General features: G+C 40.0%; 1 protein-coding gene across 1 annotated transcript in view; it reads right to left on the bottom strand.

The window, feature by feature from the left end:
* Nucleotides 1-14,630, bottom strand: part of Rpp21 (ribonuclease P protein subunit Rpp21) — a 49,170-nt gene extending 34,540 nt beyond the window's left edge. Inside the window, exons 1-2 of the mRNA XM_067148472.2 lie at nt 14,267-14,630; nt 5,572-5,643 (exon numbers count right to left, since the gene is read on the bottom strand). Of these exons, the coding sequence (XP_067004573.1) occupies nt 5,572-5,643; nt 14,267-14,494 (300 nt within the window). The 5' untranslated portion in view covers nt 14,495-14,630. The remainder of the gene's footprint in view (nt 1-5,571; nt 5,644-14,266) is intronic.
* Between the last annotated feature and the right edge of the window lie 258 nt (nt 14,631-14,888).

Here is a 14,888-nt window from a genome sequence, read left to right as displayed (position 1 = left end):
CAGTATGTTATGGACTGAATGAGTCCGATAAGATAGTAAACGTAACAATTTTGTTGCATTACGTGCTGAAGAAAGTGAAATACCACTTTCCTGAGCTAATCTCCGAAGCGACTTATGTGGACTGACCTGGAGTCTTGCCTGTATATCTTCTAACCTCTCTTGTGTGAGAGCTGTTCTCCTTCGCTTCTTTTTCTTATTGCTTACTACGCCACTTGTAAACGAGCTGATGCACGTAGAGTTTTGATGGTACTGTCGCACCGGGAAATTGTCTACAGAATTTTTGAAGGCACCTTTTAACTGGTTTCTTCTTCTTGTGCAAATAACACTCAACCAAAAATATTCTTTGCTCTATAGTGTATTTAACCATCGTGATAACCTCACAACATGCCTTAAAAGTCCAATATTTTCTAACTAACTGAGGGACAGAGTGCTAAACAGCTGCGCATTGCAGTGAACACTTCTTATCTCGCTGTGTTGACAGAAGCCATATGGCGCTCGCTCGGGACTTCCCACGGCATGCGAGAAGAAGTCGGAACACTTAAATTATTCTCCCTGTACATCAAAACTGGAAAATCAGCTGGTGCTGATGAAATGAATGGAGAAATGATCAAGGCTATGGGAATTTCTGGAAAGCACTGGATCTACAGACTCTTTTGTAAGATCTGGAAAAAAGGGGACATACCAGTCGATTGGAAAACAGGCATCATAATTCCAATTTTCAAGAAAGGAGATAGAAACGTTTCAACTATAGAGGCATCACTTTAACATCTCAAGTTGGTAAACTTTATGAAAGAATTATAGAGCGCAAAATCAGACCCCTTATTGAAGAGAACCTCTTCGAAGAACAGTATGGATTCAGGAAGGGTAGATCAACAACTAATTTAATCTTTACAGTACGTCAGTTAATGGAAAAATACTATGAACACAACCAAGATTTGTGGTTAGCCTTTCTGGACATCAAGAAAGCATTTGATGCTGTGAACAGAGAGAAGGCGTGGGAAACACTGAAGAAAATTGGAATACAGGATGACATGATACACAGGATCAAGAATTTGTATGAAGATACCCGAAGTAAAGTCAAAACACCTGCAGAAATGACTGAAACCTTTGATATAAAATCAGGGTTAAGACAGGGTGGTGTTTTGTCTCCTCTTCTTTTCATCACTGTGATGAACGAGATACAGAGAAAAGTTCACCAAACCATTGGAGGTAAGAAAATGAAAGTTATCTTGTTCGCAGACAATATAAGCCTGTGGGGAGATTCTAAAGAAGACCTTCAAGGACAAATAAACTCCTGGATAGAAGCTGCTAAAGAATATGGACACATCTCCAGCCAAGAGAAAAGTGAGGTTTTGGTCATGAAGAGATACAGACAACCAATGTGACACACTGAAATGGAGGGGAAACAGCTACAGATGAACCATCCATACAAATATCTTGGAAGTGTTATCTCTGATATTGGTTCTATGGACAAGGAAATTTCCCACAGAATTCAGGCAGGTAGCAACTTTTACAAGATAGTTAAAGATAAAATATGGAACAAGAAAATGCCAACAAAATGTAATAGTCATATATGAAACCTATTAGTACCAATCCTGACCTATGGGTGCAAAAGATGGACCATGAGAAATAAAGATGTTAGTAGAATCCAGGCAGCAGAAATGAGATTTGTCCATAGCATGATCGATAAAACACAGAGGGTCAGAGTCCGAAATGAGGAAATCTGCAAGCAGGCTCAAGTTGTAAGACTGCAGGACAGAATAACAGTGCAGCGACCGAGATGGTATGGACATATGTGACGCATGGGAGATAACAGATTACCGAAAAAAATGTATGATCTAAAACTTGCAGAGACAGCAACTGGTGGAGAAGCCTTGTTCGCTGACCCATCGCTTAAGATGGAACGGCTTGGGATATGTATGTATGTATGTATGTATGTATGTATGTATGTATGTAAAACCGTGCTGGCTTTCCCTTAGCAGATTACCTTCCTGAAGCATTCTCCTATATTAGAGGCTAATAGTCGTTACATACATTTACATACATGGGATGCGAGAGACACCAGCCAATAGCTGTCAATGAGCGATTCGTACCCTTTCTTGAGAATCGGAACTACATCAGCACACTTCCAATCTTGAGGCAGTGATCCACAGTGAAGCAACAGGTTGAATAGTTCACAGAGAGATGGTGCCAATGACTCAGTATAGTAATAGAGTATACGGGTGGATATTTCTTCAGGGCCGCTCACTGCATGGGGCCGAATCCTCTTCTAACTTGCTAATACCTCAAGTTCCATGAAGTAGAGGCTGGAGAGAGAGGGGGGGGGGGAGGTATGGGTGTGTTGGTTATATCCATGTCCCCAGCTGATTGTACCTGGGAGAAATTCTTCTTAAAGTTTTCACTGAAGGCTGAGGCACTGTCTGCGGGCATGGAGATGGAATTCCCATTAGCTTGAAAGAAGCTTGGTGCAACGCTGCCACAGTTCCTTTTTCGTAGCTTCCACAGCTCTTTGATATTGTAGCAAGCCTTGTGAATATACTGATTGTAAGCCTCCCTGATTCTATTCTTTGTGTCTTTCCATGCAGATTTGTAATTTTAATAATAATAATAATAATGTTATTTGTTTTACGTCCCACTAACTACTTTTTAAGGTCTTCGGAGACGCCGAGGTGCCGGAATTTAGTCCCGCAGGAGTTCTTTTACGTGCCAGTAAATCTACCGACACGAGGCTGTCGTATTTGAGCACCTTCAAATACCACCGGACTGAGCCAGGATCGAACCTGCCAAGTTGGGGTTAGAAGGCCAGCGCCTTAACCGTCTGAGCCACTCAGCCCGGCGATTTGTAATTTTCCCATCCTTGTTCCATTTGGCACTGTTTCCAATTTTTGTACAGATGGTTCTGTTTCCTTATTAACTTCACCCATCCTTGTTCCATTTGGCACTGTTTCCAATTTTTGTACAGACAGTTCTGTTTCCTTATTAACTTCAAACGTTTGTTCTTTATCCACAGAACTTTCTTCCCTCTTTTTAAAGTGCATTTCAGTACAGTTTGGTCAACGGACCAGAAAAATGTATTTTTCCAGGAGAGCCACAAAGAGTCTACGTCACAGGTTGAGAAGGAAGTTGGCGTTGGCAGGTGATTCAGTAGTAAGGTGGGGAGGGGGATTTCCAGTCAGCTCTCCTGAAGTAATACTGAGGCCTGCATTTATGTTCGACAGGTCTAGGGAAGCTAGAGTTGCTCGAATGGCGTGGTAATCACTGAAGCCGAGTATCACTAACCTAAGATTCTGAGGAGGAATGATTGGTGAGAAATAGGTTTAATATAGAACGGGATGTTTTGGCGATACGTGTTGCTTCCAGAAAAAGCTGTTCCAGAAAGAGGTTATAGAACGCTATTAGAAATGTGTCTGCCAATGTATTTCCAGGGATGGGAGCAGAATCACGGGTCCATGTAATGTCAAGGTTCAAGTCACCTGTAAAGGGGATGGCATTGTACTTGTGCTGAATGAGCTGTACTGGTTTTAGAGATTCCAGCAATCTTTCATTTACACAGGACTGATTTCGGTGGTCAGTATTATGCTACCTATCAAGAATTTGTTGCCCCTACATAGCCTCCTTAATTCAGATCTCTAGGATCAAATGTAAAGTCAGGATTGCTTCATGTGTTTCTACATTTCTTCTGAAGCCAAACTGATCTCCCAACTCAGTTTCAATTTGTCTTTCCATTTTTCTGTAAATAATACATATTAACATTTTTCAGGCATGAGAGACTAAACTAATGGTATGGTAGTTTTCACACTTGTCAGCATCGGCTTTCCTGCGAACGGGTATAAAAGTATTCTGCCGAAAATCGGATGACATTTCATCTTACACGCTAAATGGAATAACCTAGCCATGTTGGTTTCTCCCAAGGCAGTCAGTAATTCTGAGGGTAGGCCTATATCATAAATTCCAGATGCCTTGTTCCTATTTAGGTCTCTCAAAGCTATGTCAAATTCTGATCTCAAACTGGGTATCCTATTTCATCAGCATCAACAGCCTCTTCTTGTTCCAGAACCATATCTTCTTTACCTTGATACAACTGTTCTACTCAAAAGTTTTTTTTTTTTTTCATGTCTCTGACCATAAAACCACATAAAAATACACACTTCCACAAAAGGTTCCCTTGCCAACCCTGAACAATTTCCACCTTTAAGGTAAAACATAACCCTCCATTAAACCCCAAAATTTCTCAGCCCACTCTACTACATATTCAATGTTCACATCTGCAGATTCTCCACAAACACTGTTGAGAAACAATGGAAGGCCTTTTTTCAAAAAAATTTAGCCAGCTGTTGGATGCCTTGAACTTTATTTTCCCCTCAATTTTCCACTATTTCCCTAGCATATTGTTGCAGAATGGTTTTTGATACACTGATTTTTCCTTTTTTTTCCCTAGCACTAACGAACCACTCCCACATTACATCATTTATGTTTTTGTATACCGCGTTCTCCAGTTTCTTCCTCATTGAACCACTTCCATTTAACCACTGACACTCAATTTACACATTTGCTTTTTTAAATTTCATAATTGTGTTCTTTATATTTCAAATTTACTGATAATCTGGTTATCTTTTTCACTCGCCTCTATAATTTTTACCTTGATGTTTAAATCAAGGAGACTCATTTCTTTGAAGCCACCATTAACTAAAGACTGCATGATTACACAAACTGAACTTTCAGACAAGGAAAGTGATTTTAAGAATGCAACACCCCAAGAACAAAGCATTTAGTGTGACTCACTACTGCAGATAAAAGTTATTCTTTTGAAGATTAGTTACAGGACAGTTATACAGTACTTGCCTCCAGGTACAAGGCAGAAATTCCCTGATCAAATAGAAACCTGGTTTTAAAGACCTTACATTATCAGTAATTCTGTGCTGTCGGCAGTTTCTTGAGAGGAAACTCACTGTCGAGTGCTTATGTAAGCCTACACTGTTAAAAATCATAATGCATTTTTAGTTGAGAGTTTCTTCCATGTCAGTGTAGTGTAAAAATCATACCGTATTTCCATCAGGAGTTTCTTGCAAAACAGTATACTGTTAAAATTGTACTGTATTTTCTATTATGCACCAAAAGGCAGTATTTCCGTTACCATGTTAGGTAGGTTCTGCTAAGTACAGATCATTTTATATGCATTTTAAGTCATTTGTGGGAAAAGAAGAACACTGAATGGAATACATAATAGGATAAACACAGTGATAAGTCAATGTGGAAATCTCCACATATTTACACACTGCTACCTTCAATGAAGAAGACTGCCCTCATCCTCTTGAGTTTTATGTTTGTTCTTGGCTCCTTTTTTATTGCTCCCTCTTCCAATGCTGACCTGTCATTGTATTTATCCTATTGTGTGTTCCTATTCAGGTTCCAATATTTCTATATATGATTTGATTTTTCAGATGTTTGTTCCTTTCTATTTCTTATCCAGTAAGTAGCTTATTAGTATTTCTGTTAGTTCTGCTTGAGTTCCTCACATATTTCCCTCACCAAACCATTGTTCCTAAAGATATAACAAGCTTCAAAGTTTACCTGGTACAAAAAATTCAGTCTCTGGAAGGCTTCATCTTCTTTAGCTTTTTTCTTATTCTTCTTGCAGGGTACCTGCAACAAAGAAAAAGGTTACACGTTTCCACATAAATTATGAGTACTGTTACATTTCTTTATTCTATACTGTTACCATATGTTTTCTTTTTTCAGGTAATTTATGTACTGTATTCTTCTCCCTCCCGTCCTCACTTCCCCATAACAAGAGCACCTAACAAATCTTCCACACAGAGTACAGTATATTCTTGCATGTTCATTCAAATATCTGCTGTCAAATTACATTTTCAATCATATATTTGTACTTAAATACTATCCACGAAGTAAACCGTCATGTCCATTTCTTTGGTAAAAAAATATAAAATCTCTTTTTATCATATTCACAATTCTCCTGCCTTTAGATCAGATGCTCCATGGCTAAATGGTTAGCGTACTGGCCTTTGGTCACAGGGGTCCCGGGTTCGATTCCCAGTAGGGTAGGGAATTTTAACCATCATTGGTTAATTTCGCTGGCACGAGGACTGGGTGTATGTGTCGTCTTCATCATCATTTCACCTTCATCACGACGTGCAGGTCGCCTACAGGGGTCAAATCAAAAGACCTGCACCTGGCGAGCCAAACATGTCCTCGGACACTCCCGGCACTAAAAGCCATACGCCATTTCATTTCGATCAGATGTTCATCAAACAGAGAAGGAACACCACAAAAACACTGCTTTTTAAGAAGTCAACTCTGCTCCAGAACTAAAATCCTAAAATCTCTTCATGATCTATTTCTCTCAGTATTTTGTCATATGCCTTTTCTAGATCTATGAAAAATAAACATAATTGTCTACTACTTTTGTGGCATTTTTCAATTACCCGGTGCATAGTGAAAATCTAATCTGGACAGCCCCTCTGTAGTCTGAAACCACACTCGATTTCATCCAAATTACTCTCAACCACTGATCACACCCTCCCTTCCAAGATGCCTGGTACACTGATTAATGAAATACTTTGATAGTTGTTGCAATCCTCTTTGTTCCCTTGCTTATATATAGGTGTAATTACTGCTTTTGTCTAATCAGAAGGTACCTTACAATCATTTCATGCTAATATTATCACTCTATGAAGCCATTTCATCACTGCCTTCCCACTATATTTCATCATTTACAAAAGACCTGGTATAATTATAAAAGTGCATTTTTATAAAATATGCCTTACAGTGTGTGTATGTAACACTCTTTGACTACCAGTTCTGATAAAGTAGGCCATAATTGGTTATATACTTATATACTTAGGCCATAATTGGTTATATACTTATTTTTTCATTCTTTGGTGCAAAAATTGAACAAGTATACATTTTAAAATTTGCTGATTACTTGAAATTAATATATTTATTTTGTTGATTTTGTGTCCGCCTTCATGGCTAAATGGTTAGCATGTGGCCTTTGATCACAGGGGTCCCAGGTTCGATTCCCGGTAGGGTGGGGAATTTTAACCATCACTGGTTAATTCCGCTGGCACAGGGTCTGGGTGTATGTCGCCATTTTCATTATCATTTCATCCTCATCACGACACACACGATGTCTATGGGCATCAAATCAAAAGACCTGCACCCGGCGAGCAGAAACATGTCACTGGACACTCCTGGCATTAAAAGCCATAACACAATTTCATTTTGTTGATTTTGTGCCTACAAACTAACCTTTAGACCCTTAGTGAACCTGTATGAATGATAGAATGAAATACTATGCCTAGACTTTTTTTTAAATTAGTTTCTTTGAGCCTCCTGAAAAATTTGTAAACTGTGAGTTATCTACCTTCTAGCACCCAGGTCTTCAATTGTAAAATAAGCAATTAAAATCATTGAACCTCCCTTCCAATTGAACCACACATATTATTTCATATTGGTACCTCTATTTTATTTGCAGAATTTTACAAAAATTGGCCTAGTATTAAAGTGCAGCCGGCGATCATGCCTAAGGTTTCCAATGTAGCCCTCAACCCCTTACAAGTTGGAAACCCTGTTATATCCCATAAAATTACTTCACAATGGTGGTTGAGGAATGCAGACACCCACAGTGGTCTGTTCTTGGGCACCTCCTGTAGTCCTCCTTATTAAAGATATCTTTTCTATAACAAAATATAATGGACTAGCTGTAGTAGCTGGCTCTGCCTGGGCACTTTCTTTCAATGCTTAATTTTAGGATTTGTATTAACTGCTCGAAGTGATTTTTTAAATATATTTCTTTATTGTGATGCTGACTGATAGTTTATGAGCTCTTTTATAAAATTAGAGTTATTGTAATGTGTTTAATTTTTTACTTTCAGATTATAATTTTGCGTTAAACTATTTCCTCGTGGCAGCCCAGATTGTCAGGGAAGTACCTAATCCTTTCACACAAATAATAAATATATGTTATAACTGTATGTATTTACGCCTCACGCTATATATGATGTACACGATTCCAACTGTCACTGGGACTGTCGCCAATCAGGCTAGGGACCATGAAAACTGTGGAGTGAACACAAACATCAGTCATTTTGGTCATATTTTTGCTCACACCTTCTCAAACCCCATGCCAATTGCGGTTGAACTTCGACTTACACGGCATCCAGAGTGTCACATTTCATCTTAGGGACCCCGAAAACTGTGTATTCAACGCTAATATTGGTCTTTTTTATTTTTTTTACATTTCAAGCCCCCCCCCCCCCCCCCCTGCCGAGGGTGCTAGAGGTGTCTTGCCCCCACATTATTTTCTCCAGATAATAGGCTAGGTCATAAGTGTACCAAGTTTGGTTGAAATTCCTCCAATGGTTAAGGAGATGTGGAAAGGTACTTTATAAACCATGGTGGCATGTTCCCATCCTCCTATGTACAACATTCATTACCGGACTATCATGATACAGAGCAAGTCGCTGTCGTCCAGCGACAATCTGTCCATCAAAGTCAATCCAAATCTTGGGGCAGCTTTGTAATTAAAATAATTACATAAAATTACTCTTCATAAAGAAACTACCTATTGGATTTTGTTCAAACCATTCCTAAACCCTCTCAGAAGTAATAAGAATAAATTGTGAAATTTTCAGCGAAATTTTTATATATGTGAAGAAGATATCATCCACATTTACTGCCACATTAATATCAAAGATACAGTATTATTAAATACAATGAGAGATATAAACATTGGTCCACAACAACTCAATATGCATGCCAATGCCATGCACGCTCTGCTCCTTAACCCCCCACCCCCCCACCCAAAAAAAAAAAGCTTAAGATAATTATAAGTGGTTCTCAAAGAGGGCCCTTTAACGAGTGTTGATGCCCACCCTCCTGATGAGGCTGAGAAGCAAAAAAGAGCTCCTTGGGGGCTGAGAAGAGACGTATGTAGAAAAACTGGGATTGATGAGGAGAGAGCATATCTATTTAAAGACAGCAGTTTGTGAAGTTGTGGAGAATGTCCTTGTCTTACGATGTTTTCATGTTTGTCCTTGTCTCTGTTGCTTCCCTCTTCCCACTCTGATGTATCGTTGTGTTTGTTCTATCATGTCTCTCTCTCTTTCTCTCCCCATATACAACTAAATGCCGTGTATAAAAACTATACTACTACTTCTGTGACATTAAATGCAGCCATAATCCCTATCAGTGATGTAGTGAAGAACCTAGTTATGATTCTGATTAAAACACTTCAACTGGTTTGCACATGTACTAAATACATACAGAGAGATGTATGCAATGCTACACCGACCCAAACTTCATAAGGATATTTTGTCACAAATAGAATATTTATATTTCTTTTATTATCTTGCGGCTTTCATGGTTAAGTATAAGAGAGGTCCATGAGCCCTAACTTCACCTCTGCTACAAACATAAATAGAGAAATAAGTTTTTAATGGCTCTCCATGCAGTCTCAACGAATCCTTAATTGTTGCCTTCTTCCCTTGCTGAAGCTTTGTTGTTAGATAGTTTATTTGTAGGTCGTTTTCTCCCCACATTTCACATTTTTTCAGTGCATCCTGAATTTCTTCTTTGTTGGTAGAACCTACCACTACGTCATCTGCATATACAAGATGATCCATACTGTGAAACTTACAAGCTAAGATTATGGAAGATCAATGGAATTACAAGTGATTAATCTCATACTTGATTCTGTATTGACTTAAGAATTTTTTGGAAGAATATATTTGTATTGGTCCACCTGTTCAACACAATATTGGTATCAGCCATTTAAAGCTAAATGGTGTGTACACTCATGCAACTAGTACATGTTTCAATCCTTTATAGGTCATCCACAGCTAAAATACATGAAATAAAGACATCTTAAAACTTCCAAAGTGAAATATGTATGGTTCATGGTGTGGGTTACTGTAGTCACGTCCTAGTTTGTGAACCATGGGCAATGGCTGAGTGGCCTAGTAAGTGGTCCTGAGAGTTGGGATACCAGCTGCTATGGAATGGGAGTAAGTACAGTATCTCCGACATATTCTGAATCGTGGCCCTTCTTGTGCTCAGGTGGCTAGGACTATGCAATCCACCAGTGGTCCCTAACCCGTCAGAGGACAGATCCTTAGGTGGACTATGTGAAAGTAAGGGTAGCATCCTGCTTCACAAAAATTTCATCGAGCACGCTCAGAATGTTTTAAGCAAGCCTCAGACCTATGGGAGTAACGTAGTCCCACACCCATTTGACAGGCGAGGGACTCCTTGGAAACAACTTGATGAATAAAATGGAATTCGATGGGGAACTATCAATATTAATGGGGCTTATGGAAGAAAGAAAGTAGAACTGGCTGAGTCAGCAAAGAGGATGCATCTGAATTTGTTAGGAGTTAATAATATTTGGGTAAGGGGAGATAACGATGAAGATATAGGAGATTATAGTGTGTATTAACGGGTGTTAAAAATGGAAGGGCAGAATGTGAGGTAGGACTGTTCATCAGGGATACTACTGCACACAACATAGTTTTATGTTAGGCACGTAAATGAGCAAATGATGTGGGCAGATTTGGCGGTTGGAGAAATTAGGACGAGAATTGTCTCAGTGTATTCACCATGTGAGGGCGCAGATGAGGATGAAGTTGACTTTTATGAAGCATTGAGTGACGTCATATTCAGGGTCAACAGTAAGGATAGAATAGTGCTTATGGGCGATTTCAATGCGAGAGTTGGAAATCGAATGAAGGATACGAAAGGGTGATTGGCAATATGGAGAAGATGTGGAAGCTAATAGGAATGGGAAGAGTTTGCTGGACTTCTGTGCTAGTAAGGGATTAGCAGGTACAAATACATTTTACGAGCATAACACTATTCACCGCTACACATGGGAGGGTAGGGGCACCAGAACCATAACAGACTATATCTTAACAGACTTTGAAGTTAGGAAAAATGTCAGGAATGTGAGGGTATTCTGGGGATTTTTTGATGATACAGACCACTATCTGATATGTAGTAAACTAAGTATCACTAGGCCTAGGAGAGAGAAAGTGAGATCTGTCTGTAGATGGATTAGGGTAAAAAATCTCCAAAACAAGGAAATTAGAAGTACATGGATACAATCGTGAAAAGTTTGTGGATAATAAGCAGGTTCAGGATATAGAAAGAGAATGGCTGGCATATAGTAGAAACAGCAGGGTTATGCCTAGGAACAACTGTGTGTAAAGATGAGCAAAAGCTGGTGGAATGAAGAAGCTTGTTAACGTAAAAATAAGGCGTATCAGAAATGGCTCCAAATAAGGATTCATGCAGACAGGGAACTGTATGTAGAGGAAAGAAATAGAGCGAAACAAATAGTTGTTGAATCCAAGAAGAAGTCGTGGGAATATTTTTGGTAATAACTTGGAAAGGCTAGGTCAAGCAGCAGGGAAACATTTCTGGACAGTAATAAAGAATCTTAGGAAGGGAGAGAAAAAGGAAATGAATAGTGTTTTGGGTAAATGAGGTAAACTCATGCTAGATCCCAGGGAATCACTGGACAGGTGCTGTGCCATGACTCTACCAGCAGGACGACCCAAAGGAGAGCGGGCCAGGAATCTGGATTAATAAATGTAAGGACCAACCCAGAGGTATAATGTCAAGACAAAGTTTCGAACAGCTTGACTAGAACATTTATTTTACACACAATTAAGAACAAACATATTCGGAAGCGCTTGGGAACTAACATGGTTAAAAGGAGGGTTTTGACCCGTTTCCATCATTCATTGTAAGTAAAACGGAAAGGTAATCCTCTCCTCTTACTAGAGGTCTAACATGAACATAACTATTCGACTTGGTACCATATAAACTTCAAACATATCACTACTAGGCTGCTATGTATACACAGTTCACCAGCTACCTCGTCTAAAGTGAACGTCTAAGTTAACATCCCTTTCGGGTACTATAGCAAACTTAAAACATCGCTTCTCGAACTAAACACCCAGAACATTCTGGAACCTTCATATCATTTGCGTGAGCTCTTTCCTTGGCTCCTACCTTGATTACAAACTAATATCGATAACGTAGGCTCTAGTGGCCACCGATAGCTTATGATACAAGAAACATAGAAATTAAGGGCTACAACACTTCAAGTTCATTACTCAATAATACCTCGGCACCAAGCCTTCTCTAATCAGTTTACAACCTAAGGTCGCGAGATACATGGCTTTACATATCCGTATCGTAGTTCCTAGTTCCTCCCATCATCCTACCAACATATAGAAAACCTGAAGATCTTACCTTCCATGCCCCCCCTCACAGTCCTTGGTTCGATGAAGAGAAGCGCTCTGCTCCAAGGGCAGCAGGCGAGTAATTCTGGGGAGCCTGGGAGGGTGAAGGACTCAAGACCAACGTCAGCACGCCCCCTCTCTCGGAGCCGCCGGGAGGGGATAAGCGCACGCGAGGGGGCATGGCAGAAGATCGACACATGAAGAGAAAGGCGAGAACGGAGGGACACCCCAGGACGGAACAAATTCCTTGCCCATGGAGCCATAAGTGAGGAACAGGGAGCGAACACATTTATTACATCTCAATGGCCAAGATAGACAGAAACACGCACAATTAATTACAGTAAATGTCAATGAGCTCACTAGGAGCGCCGCACATATCAAGTTCGTTAAGGCGGGGGGAGATAAAATTCACGGTTCAGGTGCAAAAATATTTTGAAAATCTTCTCAACGTAAAAGGGTATCTTCCTTGTGATATTGCAAACAACCGAGCTCATGGGGAGGACGACAAGGGTAATGGTTACAGCGATTTACAGATTCACAGAGCCCTACATTCCAGAAAAACGACCAAGCAAAGCTCACAGAAGGAAGAAGTGAAGGGAACTGCCTACTTGCCTTACATTCACAACACCACAGATCGAATTGCCAAGGTCCTCCGCAAACACAATATAAAAACCGTGTTTGGCACTGCCACTAAAATTGCTCACAGTCTGAGTAAAACCAAGGATAAATTGTCCCCATTTTACATCCTGGGGTATACGAAATTCCCTGTACTTGCGCTAAGGTAAACATCGGCCAAACATGCCGGTCCATTTGTACCCATATCAAAGAACATGAACGTAATATTCGTCTCAACCAACCAGACAAATCAGTCATACCTGAGCACGCTCTATCGTCGGGTCATGATGTCATGTTCCAAGATGCTCGAGCTCTTACCCACACTAGACACTACAGGTCCAGGATTATACAAGAAGCTGTGAAAATACGTAGAAATCCTAACAATTTCAACAGGGACACCAGCTATCAGTTAAGTAATACCTGGTTGCCAGCCATTAAGAATTCACGTAGGTAGTTCCTTTCCCTGTCCCTTCACTATTGTCATCTAGTCTTGGTGTTTTCCAAATTCGTACGTTCCTCGTCGCCAGATGTTTCATTCCAGGCTTGTGTCTATGCCATACACCTGCCAATGTGATGTGTTAAGCAAACACATTATATGAACCGCTTAGACCGATTGTGATGCTTCAGTCGGCTTCCGCTTTGAACGCTAGCATTGCTACGTCCTAGGGTCCATCTGGTGGCGATTTTGAGCGTGTCCATCTCCACCTGGATATGTGAAGGCTCACAAATTCGTCTCGCCCTCTTGTCGAGTGTCGTGAGAATGCCTTGTTTTTGTGCTGGATGGTAGTGAGAATCTGCATGAAGATAGCGATTTGTGTGGGTAGGCTTACGATAGATGGTATGTCCTAGGGAACCATCCGGTTTCTTTCTTACTAGAACATCCAAGAAAGGAAGGCATCCATCCGACTCCATCTCAATAGTGAATTTTATTGATGATGTTGCTGATTTAGGTGGTTTAGGAATATATGAAGTTTCTCAGGACCTTCTGTCCAGACCACAAATGCGACGGATACAAAAATACTGCATCCATCAAGAAATGGCAACAGGCCATTTAAGTTATCTTACATAAATATTTATAATTGAAAAAGTAGCCTACTTGCTCCCAACCCTCCTTCACCCCAAACCTAATCCCACGCCAGGGGCACATGTCCCATCTGCCCTCTTGCCCTCCCACATCCGTGACCAGACTGTGCGTGCAAGCTCGGTGGTGTGCCGTGCGATGATACCACGATTTGAAAAAGAAAAAACAATCTCCGATGAAGTTCTGTGCAGTGAAATAACCGTACATCTATGCCACTGTAGTACTGTATTATTAATAATGGCCATTGGCTGATTTAATCATTAATTTAAAAATGTTTTGGTCTAAAACTACTACTACTACTTACATTGCTCCCTTTTGGTAAATTTTTGTTGACCAGGTTACGTTTATTATCGTCGGAGATTTTATTACTCTGTAATTCAGAAGAAATGGAAGTAGTGTTTTCACTAAAATTACTAGAATAAGGGCTTTCGTTTGAAGCAGATGCAGTGACATTCAATTCTCCCCATTTTCTAGCAGCACAATTTTCCTCAACTGTTGAAGTGCTCACAGGCACTTTGGTAGATTCAGACATCTATAATCCAAGAATGCCGTCACCGTAGGCACTAGACATTAGTGCTTTTACCGCGATAGCTCTAACAATCCTGCACAGCAACACTTCTTCTTCTCTTCTTCTTGGTATTTTCTTGGGCGAGCAACACTTGACTCAAGACTTTTTTTTCTTTCTTTCTTGATATTTGGTTGGGCTCTGTATGTAACTAACACCCAGTTCCAATACTTTGTAAATGAAACACTGTCGAACACTCAAATATTTAGTTATGGTGACTAAGAAATACTTTATCTCACAGTACAAAGATCACTGGTATGGGTGAACATCGACATCTTGTGGGTGTAAGTGTAATAGACATAGGAGTAAGCACGGGGACACAAGGTACTATATACTCAAGACTTTCAATCAAAATTACCCC

This window comes from Anabrus simplex, chromosome 5, assembly GCF_040414725.1.
Source record: "Anabrus simplex isolate iqAnaSimp1 chromosome 5, ASM4041472v1, whole genome shotgun sequence".
In the NCBI taxonomy this organism is placed as follows: Eukaryota; Metazoa; Arthropoda; class Insecta; order Orthoptera; family Tettigoniidae; genus Anabrus; species Anabrus simplex.
This window is presented reverse-complemented; position numbering and strand designations above follow the sequence as displayed.